The sequence below is a fragment of the Typha latifolia genome, chromosome 3 (genome assembly GCF_019914945.1).
Source record: "Typha latifolia isolate L0001 chromosome 3, TyphaL0001v2, whole genome shotgun sequence".
NCBI classification, from domain to species: Eukaryota; Viridiplantae; Streptophyta; class Magnoliopsida; order Poales; family Typhaceae; genus Typha; species Typha latifolia.
In genome coordinates this window covers 18157915-18174641 of record NC_133088.1, presented here as the reverse complement: position 1 = coordinate 18174641, position 16727 = coordinate 18157915, and the positions used below count along the sequence as shown (strand labels likewise).

General features: G+C 38.7%; 3 protein-coding genes across 3 annotated transcripts; all 3 read right to left on the bottom strand.

Annotated features, from left to right (window-relative positions):
• Positions 1 to 394: 394 nt before the first annotated feature.
• LOC140784270 (uncharacterized) lies at positions 395 to 2935 on the bottom strand. Its single transcript, XM_073131565.1, has 4 exons — positions 2643 to 2935; positions 1929 to 2550; positions 829 to 1829; positions 395 to 722 (listed from the first exon to the last, which is right to left on the bottom strand). Exons 1-4 carry the CDS (start codon positions 2754 to 2756, stop codon positions 669 to 671), a joined length of 1791 nt encoding a protein of 596 aa, XP_072987666.1. The 5' UTR covers positions 2757 to 2935; the 3' UTR covers positions 395 to 668.
• A 1435-nt stretch (positions 2936 to 4370) lies between these two features.
• On the bottom strand, positions 4371 to 9524 carry LOC140784843 (ADP-ribosylation factor 1-like). The gene is made up of 7 exons (XM_073132433.1): positions 9210 to 9524; positions 7830 to 7920; positions 6825 to 6940; positions 5882 to 5941; positions 5724 to 5789; positions 4737 to 4941; positions 4371 to 4645 (listed from the first exon to the last, which is right to left on the bottom strand). Exons 1-6 carry the CDS (start codon positions 9264 to 9266, stop codon positions 4747 to 4749), a joined length of 585 nt encoding a protein of 194 aa, XP_072988534.1. The 5' UTR covers positions 9267 to 9524; the 3' UTR covers positions 4371 to 4645; positions 4737 to 4746.
• A 1628-nt stretch (positions 9525 to 11152) lies between these two features.
• On the bottom strand, positions 11153 to 16508 carry LOC140783833 (protein NRT1/ PTR FAMILY 8.3-like). Its single transcript, XM_073130911.1, has 6 exons — positions 16381 to 16508; positions 16006 to 16179; positions 13997 to 14102; positions 13446 to 13663; positions 12788 to 13332; positions 11153 to 12134 (listed from the first exon to the last, which is right to left on the bottom strand). The coding sequence occupies exons 2-6, from the start codon at positions 16060 to 16062 to the stop codon at positions 11333 to 11335; spliced, it is 1728 nt and encodes a 575-aa protein (XP_072987012.1). The 5' UTR covers positions 16063 to 16179; positions 16381 to 16508; the 3' UTR covers positions 11153 to 11332.
• Positions 16509 to 16727: the final 219 nt, after the last annotated feature.

Here is a 16727-nt window from a genome sequence, read left to right as displayed (position 1 = left end):
CTGTCTACCTTCTGCAACGTTAGTTAGAAATTTCACTCAATCCTGGTATTAATCTCTCTTTTTGAATGATGGTATTAAACGCATACTGTCTGAACTTCTATTACTCTACCAGATCTTATTCAGCATGTTGTGCATTAGTTCCAAATTTCCAGTGAAGAACCACCAATCTTCTCTTTAATGAGATTGGCTGGCTAGTGTCACTCATTTGATCATGCTTCTTGGTTATTGTTATAATAAGAAGGTATGTTTTATATATCCATTATCCTGTGTACGCATAATTTGAGATACAATATAATTCAACAGATTTTGCAATTTAATACATTCATCTAAAATTGCAACTCTAACATAAGTTGGAATTGGTATGCTGCACAAGACTCAAATTGGTAGAGAAAACTTGGAAGCAACCAATCAAAATCCTCATTTCCATCACAGCATAAGACCTTTCAGATGAAGGCAAGGTAACAAAATATGGAAGCACAACATAAATTGCTCCATTATTAATCTCTCCCAACTCAGTAGACAAAAAGTTTAGCAACAACCAGTAAAGGGCAGGAGAAACCATAGTTTCACAACCCAACTCACACAAACTCAAATAAAAAACTCCAAAATTTTGCAATAGCAACAGAACTCAGGTTCTTATTTGATCCTTAGACCCAAAATTAACTCCATCAGAGAATGTTCTCATCTAACTCAGCAAGTGCTAATCTTTTCCCTTCCACCACCTACATTTAAAAAACGCAATTAAAAATAACAGGCATTAGAGAGAATATGATATCAAACACAAGATTGAATACGATCACCAATTAATTGCTGACTGCTTCTTCTTACCTTATTGTTGTTGTTGTTGTTGTTGTTGCTGACAGTGATGAGCTTTTCCTTGTACATAACCTTCAGCTTCCTCAGGCTCATTTCTTTCAAGTCCAAAACTTTCACTGGTTTCTGGTCCTCTCCGCTGCTTCCAGCTTTGGCTGACGTCAGCGAAGACACCGAGCTCGCCACTATGTTCTCCTTTTCAGCGTCGTTCTTCCTCTCCACCGCCTCGTAATCCACCCCGATGGACTCGACGGAATCCGGCGCCTGAGCCTCCGGAGGTTCGGTTAGGAGACCGACGCCAGGCAAAGTTTTGGTCGGATCTCCAGCGTTGATGGAGGTGTTGGCGAGAGATTTGACGACGGAGTCGAGGAGTTTTCCAATCAGATCTCCGACCAGCGCGGACGTTTTTGCCGGAGATCCGATCGCTTCCTCTGCCTTGGGAGAAGTCGTGACCGGAGATCCGGGGGCTTCTGAGATCTGCAGGCATGGAGACAGCGAGAGCATATTGGTGAGAGGAGACGAGGAGCCGGCAGCGACGAACTCCGGTTCCGGTGCCGATTCCACAAGGATCTCTCTGGATTCCTTCGTTTCGTCTGGAATCTCGCTGGTAAGTGATAAATCTAGCTCTGTTTCTCGTTCCTCCTTGTCGATGGGATCGATCTCGGCGTCGAGTTCGGCGATCGTCTCTTCACCACAACCGCATTCTTCTTCTTTTTCTCCATTCGTCGCCGTTGGTTGGGAATCCAACGACAACGGCACCAGTTTTGATTCGCTCTCTGGATCCACATCCGATACGAGCCCTCTGATCGGCGAATTGCTCAGACCGGATAAGGGACAACGCTGATCTTGTTGTTCCTCACTTCCATGCTTCTCCTCCTCTTCGATCAGTTTTGATTCGCTCTTAGATAGATCGGCTACACTTTCTTTAGCATCTCCTTTGTTGCATTCTTCACCATCACCGCTTAATTCTTGAACTCCTTCAGATTTCTCATCGAGATCATTATTTCCATCAACCCCTACACAATAAAGATGAAAAATGATGAGAAACAGAACAGAGATGTAAAAGAGAGCCAAAGAACGAATGAGAAAACGGATAGGAATTCTTGGCATCTCACCTGTCCGCTCTCCTTCTTCTTCTTCATCCTGGTCTAAAGATTCCATCTTGGCAGAAGCCATTGCCCTTGTCGTCCTCCTCGCGGTGGTCTCCACCGTGGTCGGCTTCCTCGAGGACTGCCTCGTCCTCCTCGTCGTTCGTGAACCTTCGGTCGCCATTGTTCTCTGGCTGCAGCGGGTTGTCGGAGTCGGAGGTACTCCGGTTGGTGCATCTTCTTGGCCGTCCTCCTCCTTTCTAGTCGCCCTTCGCCTCGTAGTCCTAGCATGCGATGCCGCTGGGGTATCCGTTATCGCCTTGACTTCTTCTTCTTCTCCTTCCCCTTTCTTGGTGGTTCTTCTTCTTGAATACACACGAACGGACGCAGCTGGCGTTTCAACTGTCTCCTTTTCCCCTTCTTGCTTTCTGTCTTCTTCCTCCCCTTCAGAAACCAGTCGCATGATCTCCGAGGCCTTCACGCTCACCCGTCGAGCCCGGGGCAGGGGACTCGCCTGCCTCTCCTCCGTCCTCCGCGCTCTCCGCGTCGAGGTTCTGCGGGACGTGAGAGTCATCTCCGGCGACGTCGCCTCCGCTTTCTTTGGAGATAGAAACTTGGATGGTTCTAGGATCTCATCAATCCCTTCAACCTGATAAAGAAAATAAGAAAGACACCCAAGTCAGAAGAAAGGAAACCAAAGCAAGAAGGAGAAGTAGAAAAGGAGAGGGGGAAACCCCTTACGGTTTGGAGAGCTTGGAGGGCGTCGGCCATGGCGACGTTGGTCATGTTCGCCGGAACTCGGTTCTTCTTGCAGAGGGCCTGAAGGTCTCTCCTGTGGAGGCTGTGGAAATCCATGGTTTTATTGGATTGGATTTGGGGGAGGCGACGAGTGATTGCCGATTGGAGAGGAGAAATATTATCCTGGTATGGATTGGGGAATTGTGGAGGAAGTCGAGAGATATATATAGGGAATTAGGGATCAGGAGGGTCTCATTCGAAAAATATGACCGTTGTGCGCCTGCATTAGAAGTTTTGAAAATATGACCGTTGGTCCATCTTGGATTGGGTGTATGATCTCTCTTCCCTTCCCTTCCGTGGAAGTGCGCCGCGCGCCCTAGATTTAGGAAATGGTTTGACACCGCTTGATTAGAGATGAAGGGTAGATGATGCCTGACAAGTTTGGTGTATGTATGCCTGCTGCCTTTGGTCACAGCCGCAACGCTCCCTTGCTGGTTTGGTTGGTCAGCAGAAACTCTTCATCCCACATTACTATTTATTAATGTAGGTTTAGGTAAAAGAGTTGTTAGTTGACAACAATTATTATCATTATTACACTAATGATATGGGCTTAGAAGGCCCAACGGGCCAATACCAATCCCAAGTCAAAGGCCTAATTAAGAAAAGAGAGGTTACAATCTCTCGTCCAAAATCAAAATCCTGCACGTTTGGCGACAACGATCACGTAGCCGATTATTAACAACGGTAGTACTGTAGTAAGCAGTACAAGAAAACCATGTCCCATCGGTAAACCAAATATAAGTGTTTCTTTTTTCTATTTTAATAGTGCTTCTTCATCCAGGAATAAGTGTTTATAATCCGGCTTATAGAAATCTAACGGTTAACATCCTTAATATTATAATATAAATATAAAAATTTAAACCTTATTACAGTTCAATAGATAATTATTTTTTACAACGGTTTTAAAACGTACCTAGTTTTGTATATAAATTTTAAAGTGAATTGGACATGCACAAAATATTAGGAGCAGACTTAAAAAATAAAGCAAATACTTAATACTCATGTAAAAATTATAATTACAATGTGACGAAGAACTTAATCGAAGACTGCGGTGGGGAAACTGCGTAGTTCCTGCCTCTCCTCGCAGAGGTGGTGGAGTACTGAAAGTGCTATAGTAGTAGCAGCAGCAACAACAACAAGGTGGCAAAGGAGTTGAAGCGTCGTTAGGATAAGAAGTTTCTCGAGGAACAACAGTTGTTTGCTCGAAGTGGCTATGGCGGCCAACTATCTCATTCACGAAGAGCTGATGCAACTGCCATGCAAGGCCATGGCGGATAGCATCAAGGATATGTCGGTGGAGGATTGCTGAGAATACCTTGGGAGCGTGAATGACTACACTCTAGAGGAGGAGCAGAAACTTCGCGAAGAGCATGCCTGGGTTTTTGATTAATACATTTAATTGCTTTTGCTACTGAGTCTTTTTATTAATTAGTTAGTACGTAGGAAGGATTTAGGTCGCACTATTGTTCGGATCACGTAGATGTAAGACAAGGAGAAGGTTATTAAGTATTATCTTTTTCATCAATTAGCATTCACGCAATGTGCTGCAGCCACATGAAGGTCCAAGAATGATGCCTATCTATTCTCTCTCTCGTTGATCACCAACTCAATCTACTTTTTCTGTTGAAATTTTCACTCGATCCACATAAATGCAGTATGAATGCTCAAAGATGATGCATTAATTTTTCCCATGATATATTTATCAAGCACCATTACTCACGAGTCGATATATACACAAGTGAAGAGTCCGCATGATTAATTTCTTTCAATCCCAGACAGGATCACCAGCATGCAGATCGATACATGTCCATTGATAAAAATCAGAGGGAGTAATCTATCTTGTCAATTCACTAGTAAAATCATACAGATCATTGACAAATTACAATTTGGTTAAACTCATTGAGCTCGAGCTTACACCGTCAACACCACCGATAAAGTGGGGGAACCTGAATTATGAAACAGGAAATGATTATGGAAGATAAAGAGAAAATAACTGAAAAACTCTGACAAAAAAGATGGGGGATCCAAGAGATAAACCTCTAGAAAGTCAGAACGTAGAGGTTCCGACTGAAGTGGAGCTGCCAGAAGCTTTCAGTTCCTTCAGAGAAGTTGCTAGCCAGTCCAAGCCTTCATAGAGGCCATCACCTCTAAGGGCACAAGATCCTTGGATATGCCAGATGCGGTTCCTCAGATCATAAAGTCCCAGACCCTCACATACCTCCATCGGGGTCATTGCTCCTTTCTGGACAAAATTAAACGGCGTTAGATTTGAAAATCTGGACGACCCATGTAGGAAAAAAAAAACAATCACTTTTGAGTGATTCATACAAAATTTGATGTTTTCTCAGAAGGACAAGAAAGTGACAATGTCAACAATCCAGACAGCATCCTGTAGCAGCCCAAAGTAGTAGTCGATAAATTTCTAAGAAGCCGGATGAATTTTCACGATATTCCCATGCTTTTGCTATTGCTTACAAGCATGGGATATACCATAAACCATGCATGCGACCTAAATAAACTCAAAGAATGCACTGTGGAAAACAATACTTTGAGGCAGCAACGAGAAACTTTTTTCTAATACCTCCAAAGCAGACAACATAACTAGTGGATACGCAGTGCATGCGTATCCATCAGGAAGCATAAAAGAGTGATGGAATAAATCAAATTTGGACTAACTCAAAAGTTTATAGATTCCAATCTATGGTAACTAAAATGTCAAAAATATTGTATTGGTGCATTGCATTACCATATTGCCAAATCAGAATTCTTCATGTAACCTTAATGGAAAAAATCGACTAAGTAACAAGTCATCATGTCCACTTAATTTCTCACTTTTTAGCGAATAATGCAAAGCAAATAACTAGATATAGATACAGCTCTGTAAGAAAAGTATGAGAAAACAAAATATACATTTTACTTTTCTCATAGGTATAATAATGATCTATCGGGTTTGTCTGCAACGGGATGATCTATATTACATAAAGCAACACACACATACTACTAGGAAAAGCGAATTTATCATACCATGTCCTGTTTGTTTGCGAACACCAATATCAAACTGTTAAGCATAAAAGGGTCATTGATAATGGCCTGAGAAGAAAATAAAGAAGTACATCAGAAATCAAAAGAACAAAGAGACTCTTTCATAAGGCACTCAATTATCGTGTGCTAAATAGTAGGACCTGAAACTCTGCTTTGGCTTTTCCAATTCTTTCTCTGTCCAATGAATCAACTACATAGATCTGCAAGTGAAAAGGTGTACCATGTTATTCCATTATCGGTCAGTAGAGAGGAATTTTTAAATGCAAATACATCCCATCAAAATTTTATCTTGACATGCGTTAATGCAAGAAGATGGAATCCATGTTGGGAGAAGGGAAAGGTTCCAATATTCCCAGAAGTATGGGAGGACGGCATTTCCATTTCAAAGGATATATTACATAAAAAACTAAAATCTTTGAAGATGAGATCATCAACTCCGCAAACCCCTCCCATCTCTCCTTCTTAGCACCTTCCATTACATAAGCTCAACAAGATTTTGGTAAATAATTAATAGGAGGCACCAGAACATACAAAGAACAAAATCAGACACATATCATATCGTATGCCTGGGCAAAACAGGACATGGCATGATTTAGGGTGAGTTTTCCACAAAATTTAGGATGTACATTATAAGCCAAACTCATATAAATGCTACTTCACTGTATTAATACTACAAAAGCATTAGCCGAGTTTGGTTATGCATGTTTGGATGGTTAGATTGCAATTGATGGTCTCGAGTCACAAAGATAATATTCTAGTGTGCATTTTTTTAATACCACTACTATTTACACTCTCTATTATGTGCCTGAATGTTTTACAGCCTAGAGCCTCTGAAGAGACTGGAATATGGATTTCTGGACATCTTCAGTGTAATAGGTCATAATCAAGTCTTCTTCATATTTCTTGCCCTCTCTTGCTAGGAATAGTAAGTAATCTGGATTCTTAAGATGTGCAACCATTAACGATTGGATGAGTGTTTGTTAGAACATTAATACTCATTGTAATTGCATCAAGCATTTCAAAGAACAAAAGGGTGCAGAAGCTAATATAGACCATTAGGCTATCGAGCCAGTGACTACATACCAGACCATCAGTATTGTTAAAGTAATGCCTCCACAAGGGCCTCAGTTTCTCTTGCCCGCCAACATCCCACACTGTAAATACAACATTCTTGTACTGAACTTTCTCAACGTTGAAACCTACATGAGAATAAAGGAAAAGAAAGAAAACAGAGTCAGACTTTAAATTCGTAAAGAAAATCAGGGATATTAAGAGATCTCAATAACATGAAGAGTCGTTCAGTGTGACTTGTAAGGTCTGTTGTCATGTGCTTAGTGTTGATGGCAGAAGAAGTATAATTAAAGATGTTAATAAATCCAAATGAGTTCTTATAGCAGCATCAACTTCCATCGCTAGGCATCCTTCAAGCCCTTCAATTGTACAATATGCAACGTAATCATCATTCAATTCCAAATTAAACCCCAGTGATGTCAATCACCAAAAATATAGACATACTAATACCCCATGTCCCCATGTCCCCATCCCCCTTTCGCTGAACAGTGTCAGACCTAATTTAATTTCAAAATCTCAATGACAGCACCACTGATGCTCCCTAATTGAAACTCTTTTAGAAACCTGTATCCCTGCTCCTACAGTAATGAACTGCTCAAACATATACCCCTTAGTCAAGATTTTGATATTCTTAATTTTTGACAATTGGAAAACCCAAAACTTTCACAGGCACGTAATTTCCTAGGATTGTAAATGCCACCAAAAGGGGGAAAGAGAATGAAACCGGACGCGTGCTTTCTCAAAATTCCAACTGTATGTTTCCCTTCTAAAGTTGATCACAAGTGGTATATTTAAAAACTACTTGTCTTTGGCGCCACCAATTATTTTTTCAGAGTAGAGTTGTAAGTTCTTATTTTAAATTTTGATTCTTTCTATTGTCATATTTCATGCGGAATTTGAATTTATACATTGCCTTTTCAGCAACATGCTTGTGAAACATATCAAATAGGTCGTTGAATGATTACTAAAGCAGAAGATATGTAGAAAACCGCCATGTTATGATAAGCAAATGCCTACCTATAGTAGGAACAGTTGACAGAACCTCTCCAATATGCAACTTGTACAATATAGTTGTTTTACCTGCTGCATCCAGTCCAAGCATCACTACCTAAGAAATATTGTCAATGACATTAAAAATTCATTGCTATGAATGAAAAATAAAATCAGAGGCGACATATAATAAGCTCCAACCAAGTCTCAAATGAAATATATGGTACGAGAAGTGTAAAGTTCAGCACTAGTAATGGTGAAGCTATTAATATAATATGATCCATCACATATGGAAATCAGGTAAAGTAATGTTGAGGACAAGTACAACACATAATCTGATTCATCAGGTAAACACAAAATATTTTAGTCACAATGTAGCAATATCCTGCCTTACTAAAACAAGATTAATAATCTCTGTAGCAGGGACAAAATTTGTGAAATCCAGGGCATATTAATGTTCTTTACTTAAAGACAAATCATCACTCAAAAGTTAATTCAGTCCTACCTCAAAATGAGTAAGGAACATAAATATGGAACCTCATCTTCAATGGGCACATCACCACTGTTTTTGCTTAACTAGTGCACATTTCCTAAACTGACATAGAAGCATCTGAAAGATAATGCAAGTGTAACCCTACTTAATTTGCAATTAACCAAAAAGATACCAAAGAATGGAAAATATACAACTCTCGGGGCTACAAATTAAATTCCGTACAGCTAATACACTGAACATATCATTTGCCACATATCAATGCCATATTTGGAAGTATCCAATGTTTCATAGGGGAAACGGAATTTGAATCAGTTAGGAGTTAGGATAATTCTGAGGTATCAATTGATGCAGTCATTGATCAAGTACTTCTAGAAGTTGATGGCAACATAATCATAACAACAGAGCCTTCCTTGTGCCCCATAATTGGGAGCAGATCTGTTACATAAATTTCACTTCTCCATCAGCGCTACAACTAGGGCAGTAAATATCTCACTACATAGCAGGTAAAAGCTAAGCAAACTTAGGAAACTATTAGATAAGGAAAGGAGAGCATTTACAATTCAGTTAGGAGAAAAGCAAGACTATGAATAATCATGCTGCAGAAAAAAAAATCCTATATCAATTAGCTTCAAAATCCAATGTCATAAAAGAGAAATTGCTGCTTACGCATCTTCTTGGGTACTAAAGTGCGATGAAAGAATATATATGTTTAACTACATCGTAATAAATCAAATAGAACACCAAATCACCTAGAATTACAAAAATCAATCGGAAAGAACAAATCCGTTAGAGCCGCTGTAAGAGGAGAGCTAGCAAGAATGGATCTCTAACTCGAAAACAGATCAAACCATCCGACAACAACCAAACGAAACAATTACAGAAATAAGCACAAGAAGGGGAATTGAAGCGCAAACCCTCATCTCTTTGTTGCCGAAGAAGGTATCGAAGAGCTTCCGAAACGCTTGCCCCATAGCCGATCGCCCTCCCTCTCCGCACCCCCCCTACGACTCGAAATCTCCGAAGCCTCAACTGAGCAAAGATCTTTTCTCGAGCTTTCCTTGAAAGATTTTAAGAACGAGAGATGCCCAAGAAAGGATTCTTCTTCTCTCTCTCCGAACTCTATAATTGTAACAGCTAAATTATGTCGCTAGAATTATGCGAGTCGGATATTCTGACATATATTGGTAAAGGAATTAATCTCTGCCGTCCATTGCAACATTTTGGACGGCAAATAAAATTTAGTACTAGTGCTAAAGTTTATTTTGACCCTCCAAGTTTAATTTATACGGTGTATTGACCTTAATTGGAATTATAATTAATAATGAGCATTTTGGGGATCTTTTAAGTTGGAAGTGGGCAGAGTAGTTGAGTGCTGAGGCAATGACTCTAATTTTTGGGGTATTTTTTTTTAGTTAAGAGTAACTATTGCTGACCGAAGCATTGCACAAGGGGTGTCTCATGGCGTATCTTCTAGTAGTTTCGTCGCTCGTTATCGACGACTTTGTTGTCAAGCTTGTCGTCGTTGATCGTCGTTCGCTGAATTACCGAATCCGCAATTTAAGTTTTTAATCAATCGGCCCGATCCTCTCTCTCGATCTTTCTTCCTCCTCGAGCTAGGTCATCTGACAAAGATAAGAGCGGCACGAGCTCGAGTGATGTCAGCGGTGAAGGTGGAAGTGAATAATCTCTTATTTTTTCTCTTCTTCTCAATGGCAGGATTGATAAGTGTCATGACACGTGATGTGCCGTGTTAGTCGGTGATCGACACCGTGGCACAACCATATTTAGTTAAGAGTAACATTTGCCAAATTTAGAAGCACCATAACAGAAGGATCGTAATAAATTGAGTTTTTGTAAAAGTGAGTATATCTTGAATGTGATCTTTTTAATGGAATATAACTCCGGAAATTTTCAAGAAAATTAGAAGAAGTATGCCATGCAGTACTACTTTATTCCCTTCTATGTGTGGCTAAAAATTGAAGATTCTAGCATGACAACAAGCTGTAGATGCGGTTTAAAATAAGATATTCTGCTGACGTGGAATAAAGTTAAATTGTATTCTACCTTTCTTCTTGCAAATTGAATAATACTGTTTATATTTCTTGTATTAATCATCATAGATTAATCAAAAGTTTATTCCAAATTGAAAGAAGATCTCACAAGAGAAAAAAAGAGGATAATGCAGTTTGATTGAGCGAATGAATGCCGTCTGATTTTTGCCTCCATCTCTGCTATTGAAATATGTGATCTGGCTACTACAATTAGATGCCCTTTACGCCGCTCCTAACTAAATCAGAAATTAAGGAAAACCAAACACTCACATACAAGTTTAGATTTCAAAGATATTAGAACAGTGTTAATTGTCAGGAGATTACAGTGTCGGATGCTTAGTGAGACAGATACAGCTGACTCTATGTACAATGTAATGTAATTATGATATCTTTGACAACAAAAGCCTTTTTTTTTTAAAAAAAAAAAATTTTAGCCTCTTATTTGTAAGTTCTTGCAATAATCTTGTGGCCAAGTAGTTGATCATTTGATTCAGGTTGTTGAACTAAAATGCCGACATATTTGGTTGCTGGCAATGCTGTGTCATAATCTTAAAAGCATGTGAGTCAAATTCTTGACGATTTGAAAAGGTAATCTTAAAAAATTTCAAAGTAAATTTGATTCGATTAAGTTGTGAATTTCCCATCTATTGGACTCCTCTTTCTTCTGATGATAAATAAAATCAGATCTGGTTCGTCATAGTGCTTGCTTATTGTTTCTTTGTCATACTCCTTGTTAATTGAGAACATGCAAAATTCAGTCATAAATCAAGTAGATCATGTTTTCTTGACCTTTTTTCGACACAATCTAGATGGAAGGATAAATAACATTTACCAAAAGAAAGTACAGCTTAACAATTTTCGTTTTACACTTACATTGATTGTATCTACTGTTTAATAATGATGCAGTTGTGGATAACACATTTACTGCAACTTTCCATATAAGAAAAATATATCATCAAGGTGCTATCCATGTTCTACCTAAAACTTCAGCTCTCCAAAATGACTTTCTTTAGTGTGTAGTTCTTTGCAAAAGCAAGATATACAATAAAATTGACTGTACATAGGCCAGTTAAGCTCCAAAAATAGTAATCGAGGCGACCTTCGTTCAAATCATCTGGTATCCATCCAGGCTTCCCTTCTGTCGTTGTCGTAACTGCAACAAGTGTGATGATCAGGGAGCTCAGGTAATTGCCTAGAGAGATTGTGAGCAATGCAAATGCACTGCACATGCTCTTCATCGATTCAGGTGCCTGACCATAGAAGAACTCAAGCTGAGTGATCAGGCTAAAAGCCTCTGCGACTGCAATAATGAGATATTGAGGAAGCTGCCTTGTTATGCTTAGAAGTTCACCATTCTTAGCACTATCTAATCTCATCTTTTCCAAATGTGCAGCAGTTGCCATTGCTATGATAATCAGAAAGCGTCCGATTCCCATCCTCTGCAACTGTGATAGATCATAGGAAAAGCAGCACCTAATTGTTGGCACTAGTACTTTATTGTAGAGAAGAACCCATGCCATGACAGTTATCACTTCAAAAGAATACAAGGATGCTGGTGGTATGGAGAACGATCCGATCCTGGAGTCCATTACTTTCCCTTGTTGGACAAAAGTGGTTTGCATTTGAGAAAATGCAGCTGTAAAGACAATACTAGTTGTCCATATTGGAGCAAAGCGTAGAAGTATCTTCAACTCTTCGACTTGTGTTACTGTACAAATTTTCCACGAACTTTTAGGATCACTGTCCTCTACATCTGAATCATGAATAGTAGCAGCTTTGTCCAAGAATCTGCAGGAATAACGAGAAACTTAAAGCTACACACTTAACCCTCATTCAGGAACTATACTATACAGTACACCTTAACTACCTCACAGGAGTTGCTCCAGTGTGAAATTACAACAGAAGAAATTGGAGCTGGATATATTTTACATGGTAAACCTTTGAATGTGTTTTACATGGAAAGGCATGTCCAGCATTTGCTGTGAGGTCTAATAAACTGTATAAAGCAGTAAAGCCTTAAAGCAGAAACAAAGTTCAGAATCAAAATCTGCCTATTCTGTTGCATTCATGTATGGAAAAAGCAGGCGAATTATATGGTAAACCTTTGAATGTGTTTTACATGGAAAGGCATGTCCACATGTCGACGGCATTTGCTGTGAGGTCTAATAAACTGTATAAAGCAGTAAAGCCTTAAAGCAGAAACAAAGTTCAGAATCAAAATCTGCCTATTCTGTTGCATTCATGTATGGAAAAAGCAGGCGAATTATATGGTAAACCTTTGAATGTGTTTTACATGGAAAGGCATGTCCACATGTCGACGGCATTTGCTGTGAGGTCTAATAAACTGTATAAAGCAGTAAAGCCTTAAAGCAGAAACAAAGTTCAGAATCAAAATCTGCCTATTCTGTTGCATTCATATATGGAAAAAGCAGGCGAATTACCTGAATTCGTTTGTATGCGCTAGTTTCAGTTGCGCAAAATTGTAGTTGCCCTCATAAAGGAGATTGCTATTTGTGGGAACTTCAATGCTTATTTTCCTGAAAGATGCAACCAAAACCTGGCAAATGCTCTTCAATGGACTACCAATTGGAGTTTGCAATCGGTAAGTTGGTCTTCCTAGCAGGAAGCCTCCTGAGGCTAGCATTATGCATAGGGTTGCTATACCAAATCCAAGTGCCCAATCTATATTTTCCTGTATCCAGACTATAAATGTGCTGGAAGTAATTGCTCCAAAGATGACACAGACATAGAACCAACTGAAGAATTGTCCCTTCTTTTCTCTGTCAACAGGCTTCTCATCATTGAATTGCTGTGCACCAAAAGGAAGCAATGCAGACCTCACTCCTCCACTCCCAAATGAAACAAGGTACAATCCAAAAAATAACAGAAATGTTTTAGTTCCACTTGATGTCTGACATGAGTGCGTCTCACATAAGGCAGAACTTGAATTTAGAATCAAAGCTGAAAAAGATATCAATATCATACCCTGAAAGTAATTCAGAAAAGAATAAATGAGATTACCTCGACAACATGCCAATCACAGAAGTTGGTATGAAGCTACTTAAACAATGAGAGATGCAAGAATTGAATTTGACATACAAGTAGGTATACTATTAGGGAGATCCAAATTGTCTTGTAATTGCCCCAGTATGTATCTGCTATGATAGCTCCAATAACTGGTGTAAAATAGCTCGTTCCATGCCAAGTAGCAACGTTTGCTGCATTTGAAGCATTACTGCCATTAAGGACAGTGCGCAGATATACGACTAAGTTTGTTCCAATGCCATTGTACGCCATGCTTTCCAAGCATTCAGAACCTGAAACATTGCTGCAATATATGATACATCCTAAGCAGTAAAAAACTAGAAATATTATGTTAAAGCTAAATTGCCGTTATTTTCACGATCAATAAGAAGCACTATCTGGTCTTTCTTATCATAATTTTTCACATTGCCATCATAGCTATATCACCACAAATTTTCTGCAACTGTTCAAAAACTTGTTATACACACATACAGATAGTATTTAGTTACACATGTGCAATCTTGTAGCTCTTTGTTCATTTTCCGCAAGAAAATTATCATGTCACCAAAACAGCATCTGAGCTTGTTGCTCCAAATAAAGCCTTCCGTGTGCAGATGAAAGCTCACCCAAAATGATAGCTGGTGCCTTCCAGTCAGTAGGTTTGTGCTGCAACTGAGGTTCTTGATATGCTCCAGATGACGTTTCATCATTGCAATACCTCGGCGGCTCACTCTGAAAAGGAAAAGTTTCAAAAGGAATGACATCTTTCATTGCTAGTTCAATACGTTACTCATTTATTCATTTTGACTGTACATCATAATACCGATTGATAGTTTCAAATGCATTGATTATTTGAGTTCCATAGGTACTGCTATTTAATGGCATGATATATGATAATAGACAAATATTATAGTGACCAGTGGAAGATACCCTAACTGTGATGCTTTTCATACAATTAATCTATTTGGAAGTGAATGCTTGGTCTCCAATTTTAGTTTGCTAACAGTGCAGATCACTAGAAGAAATAAGATGATGCTATTATGGAAGGGCGAATCTGATTTACTTGGGAGAGAGATCATGATGAATGCTTAAATAAGAGATCCTAGTGCTGTAGTGCTTGTGGCAACCACAAGTTTGGGTTACAATAAGAGATCCTAGCCTTATCTCTATTGCTAGAGAGGTTATTCCCATGAGTTGAACCTGTGACGCTAGACTGCATAATGTTATGATCTATGTTGAGCTTATTAACATTACTGCGATGATGATTTATAGATACCGAAACCAATCAAATAATCTGGTCTAGATTTCTAAGGCACTTTGGATGACCTATATAAAGCCATACTCAATGATTTACTTTGATAATATTAGGCTCTTGTGAGCTCCCACCTAATGAATTGTCAAAGTACCAAATGTGAATATCAAATTTCATGTATCTTCTCTAATTTTTTATCTAACTACTACTTGTTTGTGTTTTGACAGGAGAGACCTATTGAAAAGAGTGGAACTCTGAGATCATCACACTGCAGTTGGTTACAATGTAGTAGGTACGATTCACTATAATATATGTTTACTAACTTTACCACTTACAGTTCTTTGGTACAGCTGAAAGACTGAAACATTTAGGATAATCTAGGTAGAAAAATCTTATTTCCATTTTGTCGCAAGTTGGGATCCGTACAAAAGGAAAGAAAATTGTATGATTTGAAGCCAAGACTCAAAAACATGTATCCTTCCTTAAAGGCTCCAGATAGCCAGAGAAATAAACAGAAAGCTGCCAGCAAATCCAATGGTACTTACTTCCATCTTTGCTTCTATTCAACAAATTGACAATAGAAACATTTTGTTTCGTTAAATGATTATACCAAATCCAATACCTATGTGAATTAATCTATAGGAAAATGTCTCTCTTTCTTTTCTTTTATTAAGGATTTAGGATTTAGAAAAGAGGGGTAAAATCCTTGTATCTTAATCAGCAGAGACTCTTTCTCTTTCCCCTCCATAGAAGCCCCAAATTCAAATAAAATGGTTCAATAAACCTTTACAGTTTATGAAGTAGTCAGTCTTATATCAGAGCCACTTTATTCTTGATGTATACCTTCCCTGTACAGTTCAACCACCAAAGAGTGACAAATTACAGATAAAATTGATAATTATGCACCAATTGCCGTTGTTTAAAAGGTAGAATCATTAACTACGCAAGTATTTGTGTCAACATTATTTGGTAGGTAGAAGGTTGATGGATATATTGGAAGAAAATAAAAGACTGAAATTGACCTGTGTGTGACCCAATAATTCCTAATTCCATGTCGGCCAGATTTAAAGCAACCTAATTACCTAGCTAAATAGAGAACGCGATCATTTTTTAGCATTCAAAAAAGGGATAAATAAGGTTCATACAAAACATTGTCCACCACATATTCGTCTAAAACTGACCAATTTAGAGGGGAATGATGTATTCTGGAATGCCAACTTTCAGAATAAAAATCATATTATTAGGAAAATCCAGCTACAATCTTATAGAATGCTTTTGTTCTTCTGAGAGCAGCATTTCACACCATATCCATGTATGTGTCTAAGGGGAGAGAGAGAGAGAGAGAGAGAGAGAGAGAGAGAGAGAGAGAGAGAGAGAGAGTACCTTAACCAGCAGAGGGCTTTGTTCATCACCTCTCTCCAAAGAATCCAGAGCTTCCATTGTTGTAGAACAGGAACAACCTCTTCTTCCCTCTTCTGCAAACTCCTGCAGTATTTATCTAGGAACAGGTGCTGCCGTAGACTTCCCACCGTTGGCCACTTGTACGAGACCAATAACCTCAAAAGAAAATTAATTAGTCAAGATGGGGTTTGGTGGTACAAAATTAAATTTAGAAAGAGAAATTGGTACATTTCAACACGAGGTTTTTTTTTAATTTTTTTTATACAAACAGTCGCAACCCTCCTTTCATTTTCATTGAAACTTAAAAACTGTTAATTTTCACAGAGAATAACACTCAATTCATCAGATCCCACTTACAGCATAGGAACTCGAACCAAAGAAAGCAAGAGAAACACACCGTCTTGCTTATGGCTTGTACATGATTTCAATATTTTAGGTAAAGGTAACTTGGCCAACGAACTTCAATGAAGCATGGATATGAAATTAGCTCATTTCAATTATACATAACGATAAGAGAAATATATTATTCCCTAATTTCAATAGATGGATAGGTTTCAAGTACTTTTAAAATAATTAAAAAAACTCCCTAAAGAAAAAACTTTAAAGAAAATGTAACAGATACAGGATAAGGATGTCCCACCTTCTTCCAGCCTTGCAGAGGGATGCTCTCGCGTGGAAGCTGTCTTTTAGCTCGATCTCGCACG

What these genes read in the sequence shown, in the direction of transcription:
- LOC140784270 (XM_073131565.1), bottom strand. Translation starts at nt 2,756, where the DNA reads ATGGATTTCCACAGCCTCCACAGGAGAGACCTTCAGGCCCTCTGCAAG. An exon ending in CCCTCCAAGCTCTCCAAACC is followed by an intron (nt 2,551 to 2,642) that starts GTAAGGGGTTTC and finishes TTTCTTTATCAG; the next exon opens with GTTGAAGGGATTGATGAGAT. An exon ending in AGAAGAAGGAGAGCGGACAG is followed by an intron (nt 1,830 to 1,928) that starts GTGAGATGCCAA and finishes TTTATTGTGTAG; the next exon opens with GGGTTGATGGAAATAATGAT.
- LOC140784843 (XM_073132433.1), bottom strand. Translation starts at nt 9,266, where the DNA reads ATGGGGCAAGCGTTTCGGAAGCTCTTCGATACCTTCTTCGGCAACAAA. An exon ending in TCGGCAACAAAGAGATGAGG is followed by an intron (nt 7,921 to 9,209) that starts GTTTGCGCTTCA and finishes AATATTTCTTAG; the next exon opens with GTAGTGATGCTTGGACTGGA. An exon ending in TCGCAAACAAACAGGACATG is followed by an intron (nt 4,942 to 5,723) that starts GTATGATAAATT and finishes AATTTTGTCCAG; the next exon opens with AAAGGAGCAATGACCCCGAT.
- LOC140783833 (XM_073130911.1), bottom strand. Translation starts at nt 16,062, where the DNA reads ATGGAAGCTCTGGATTCTTTGGAGAGAGGTGATGAACAAAGCCCTCTG. An exon ending in CCCTAATAGTATACCTACTT is followed by an intron (nt 13,333 to 13,445) that starts GTATGTCAAATT and finishes AATTACTTTCAG; the next exon opens with GGTATGATATTGATATCTTT. An exon ending in GCGCATACAAACGAATTCAG is followed by an intron (nt 12,135 to 12,787) that starts GTAATTCGCCTG and finishes TTATTCCTGCAG; the next exon opens with ATTCTTGGACAAAGCTGCTA.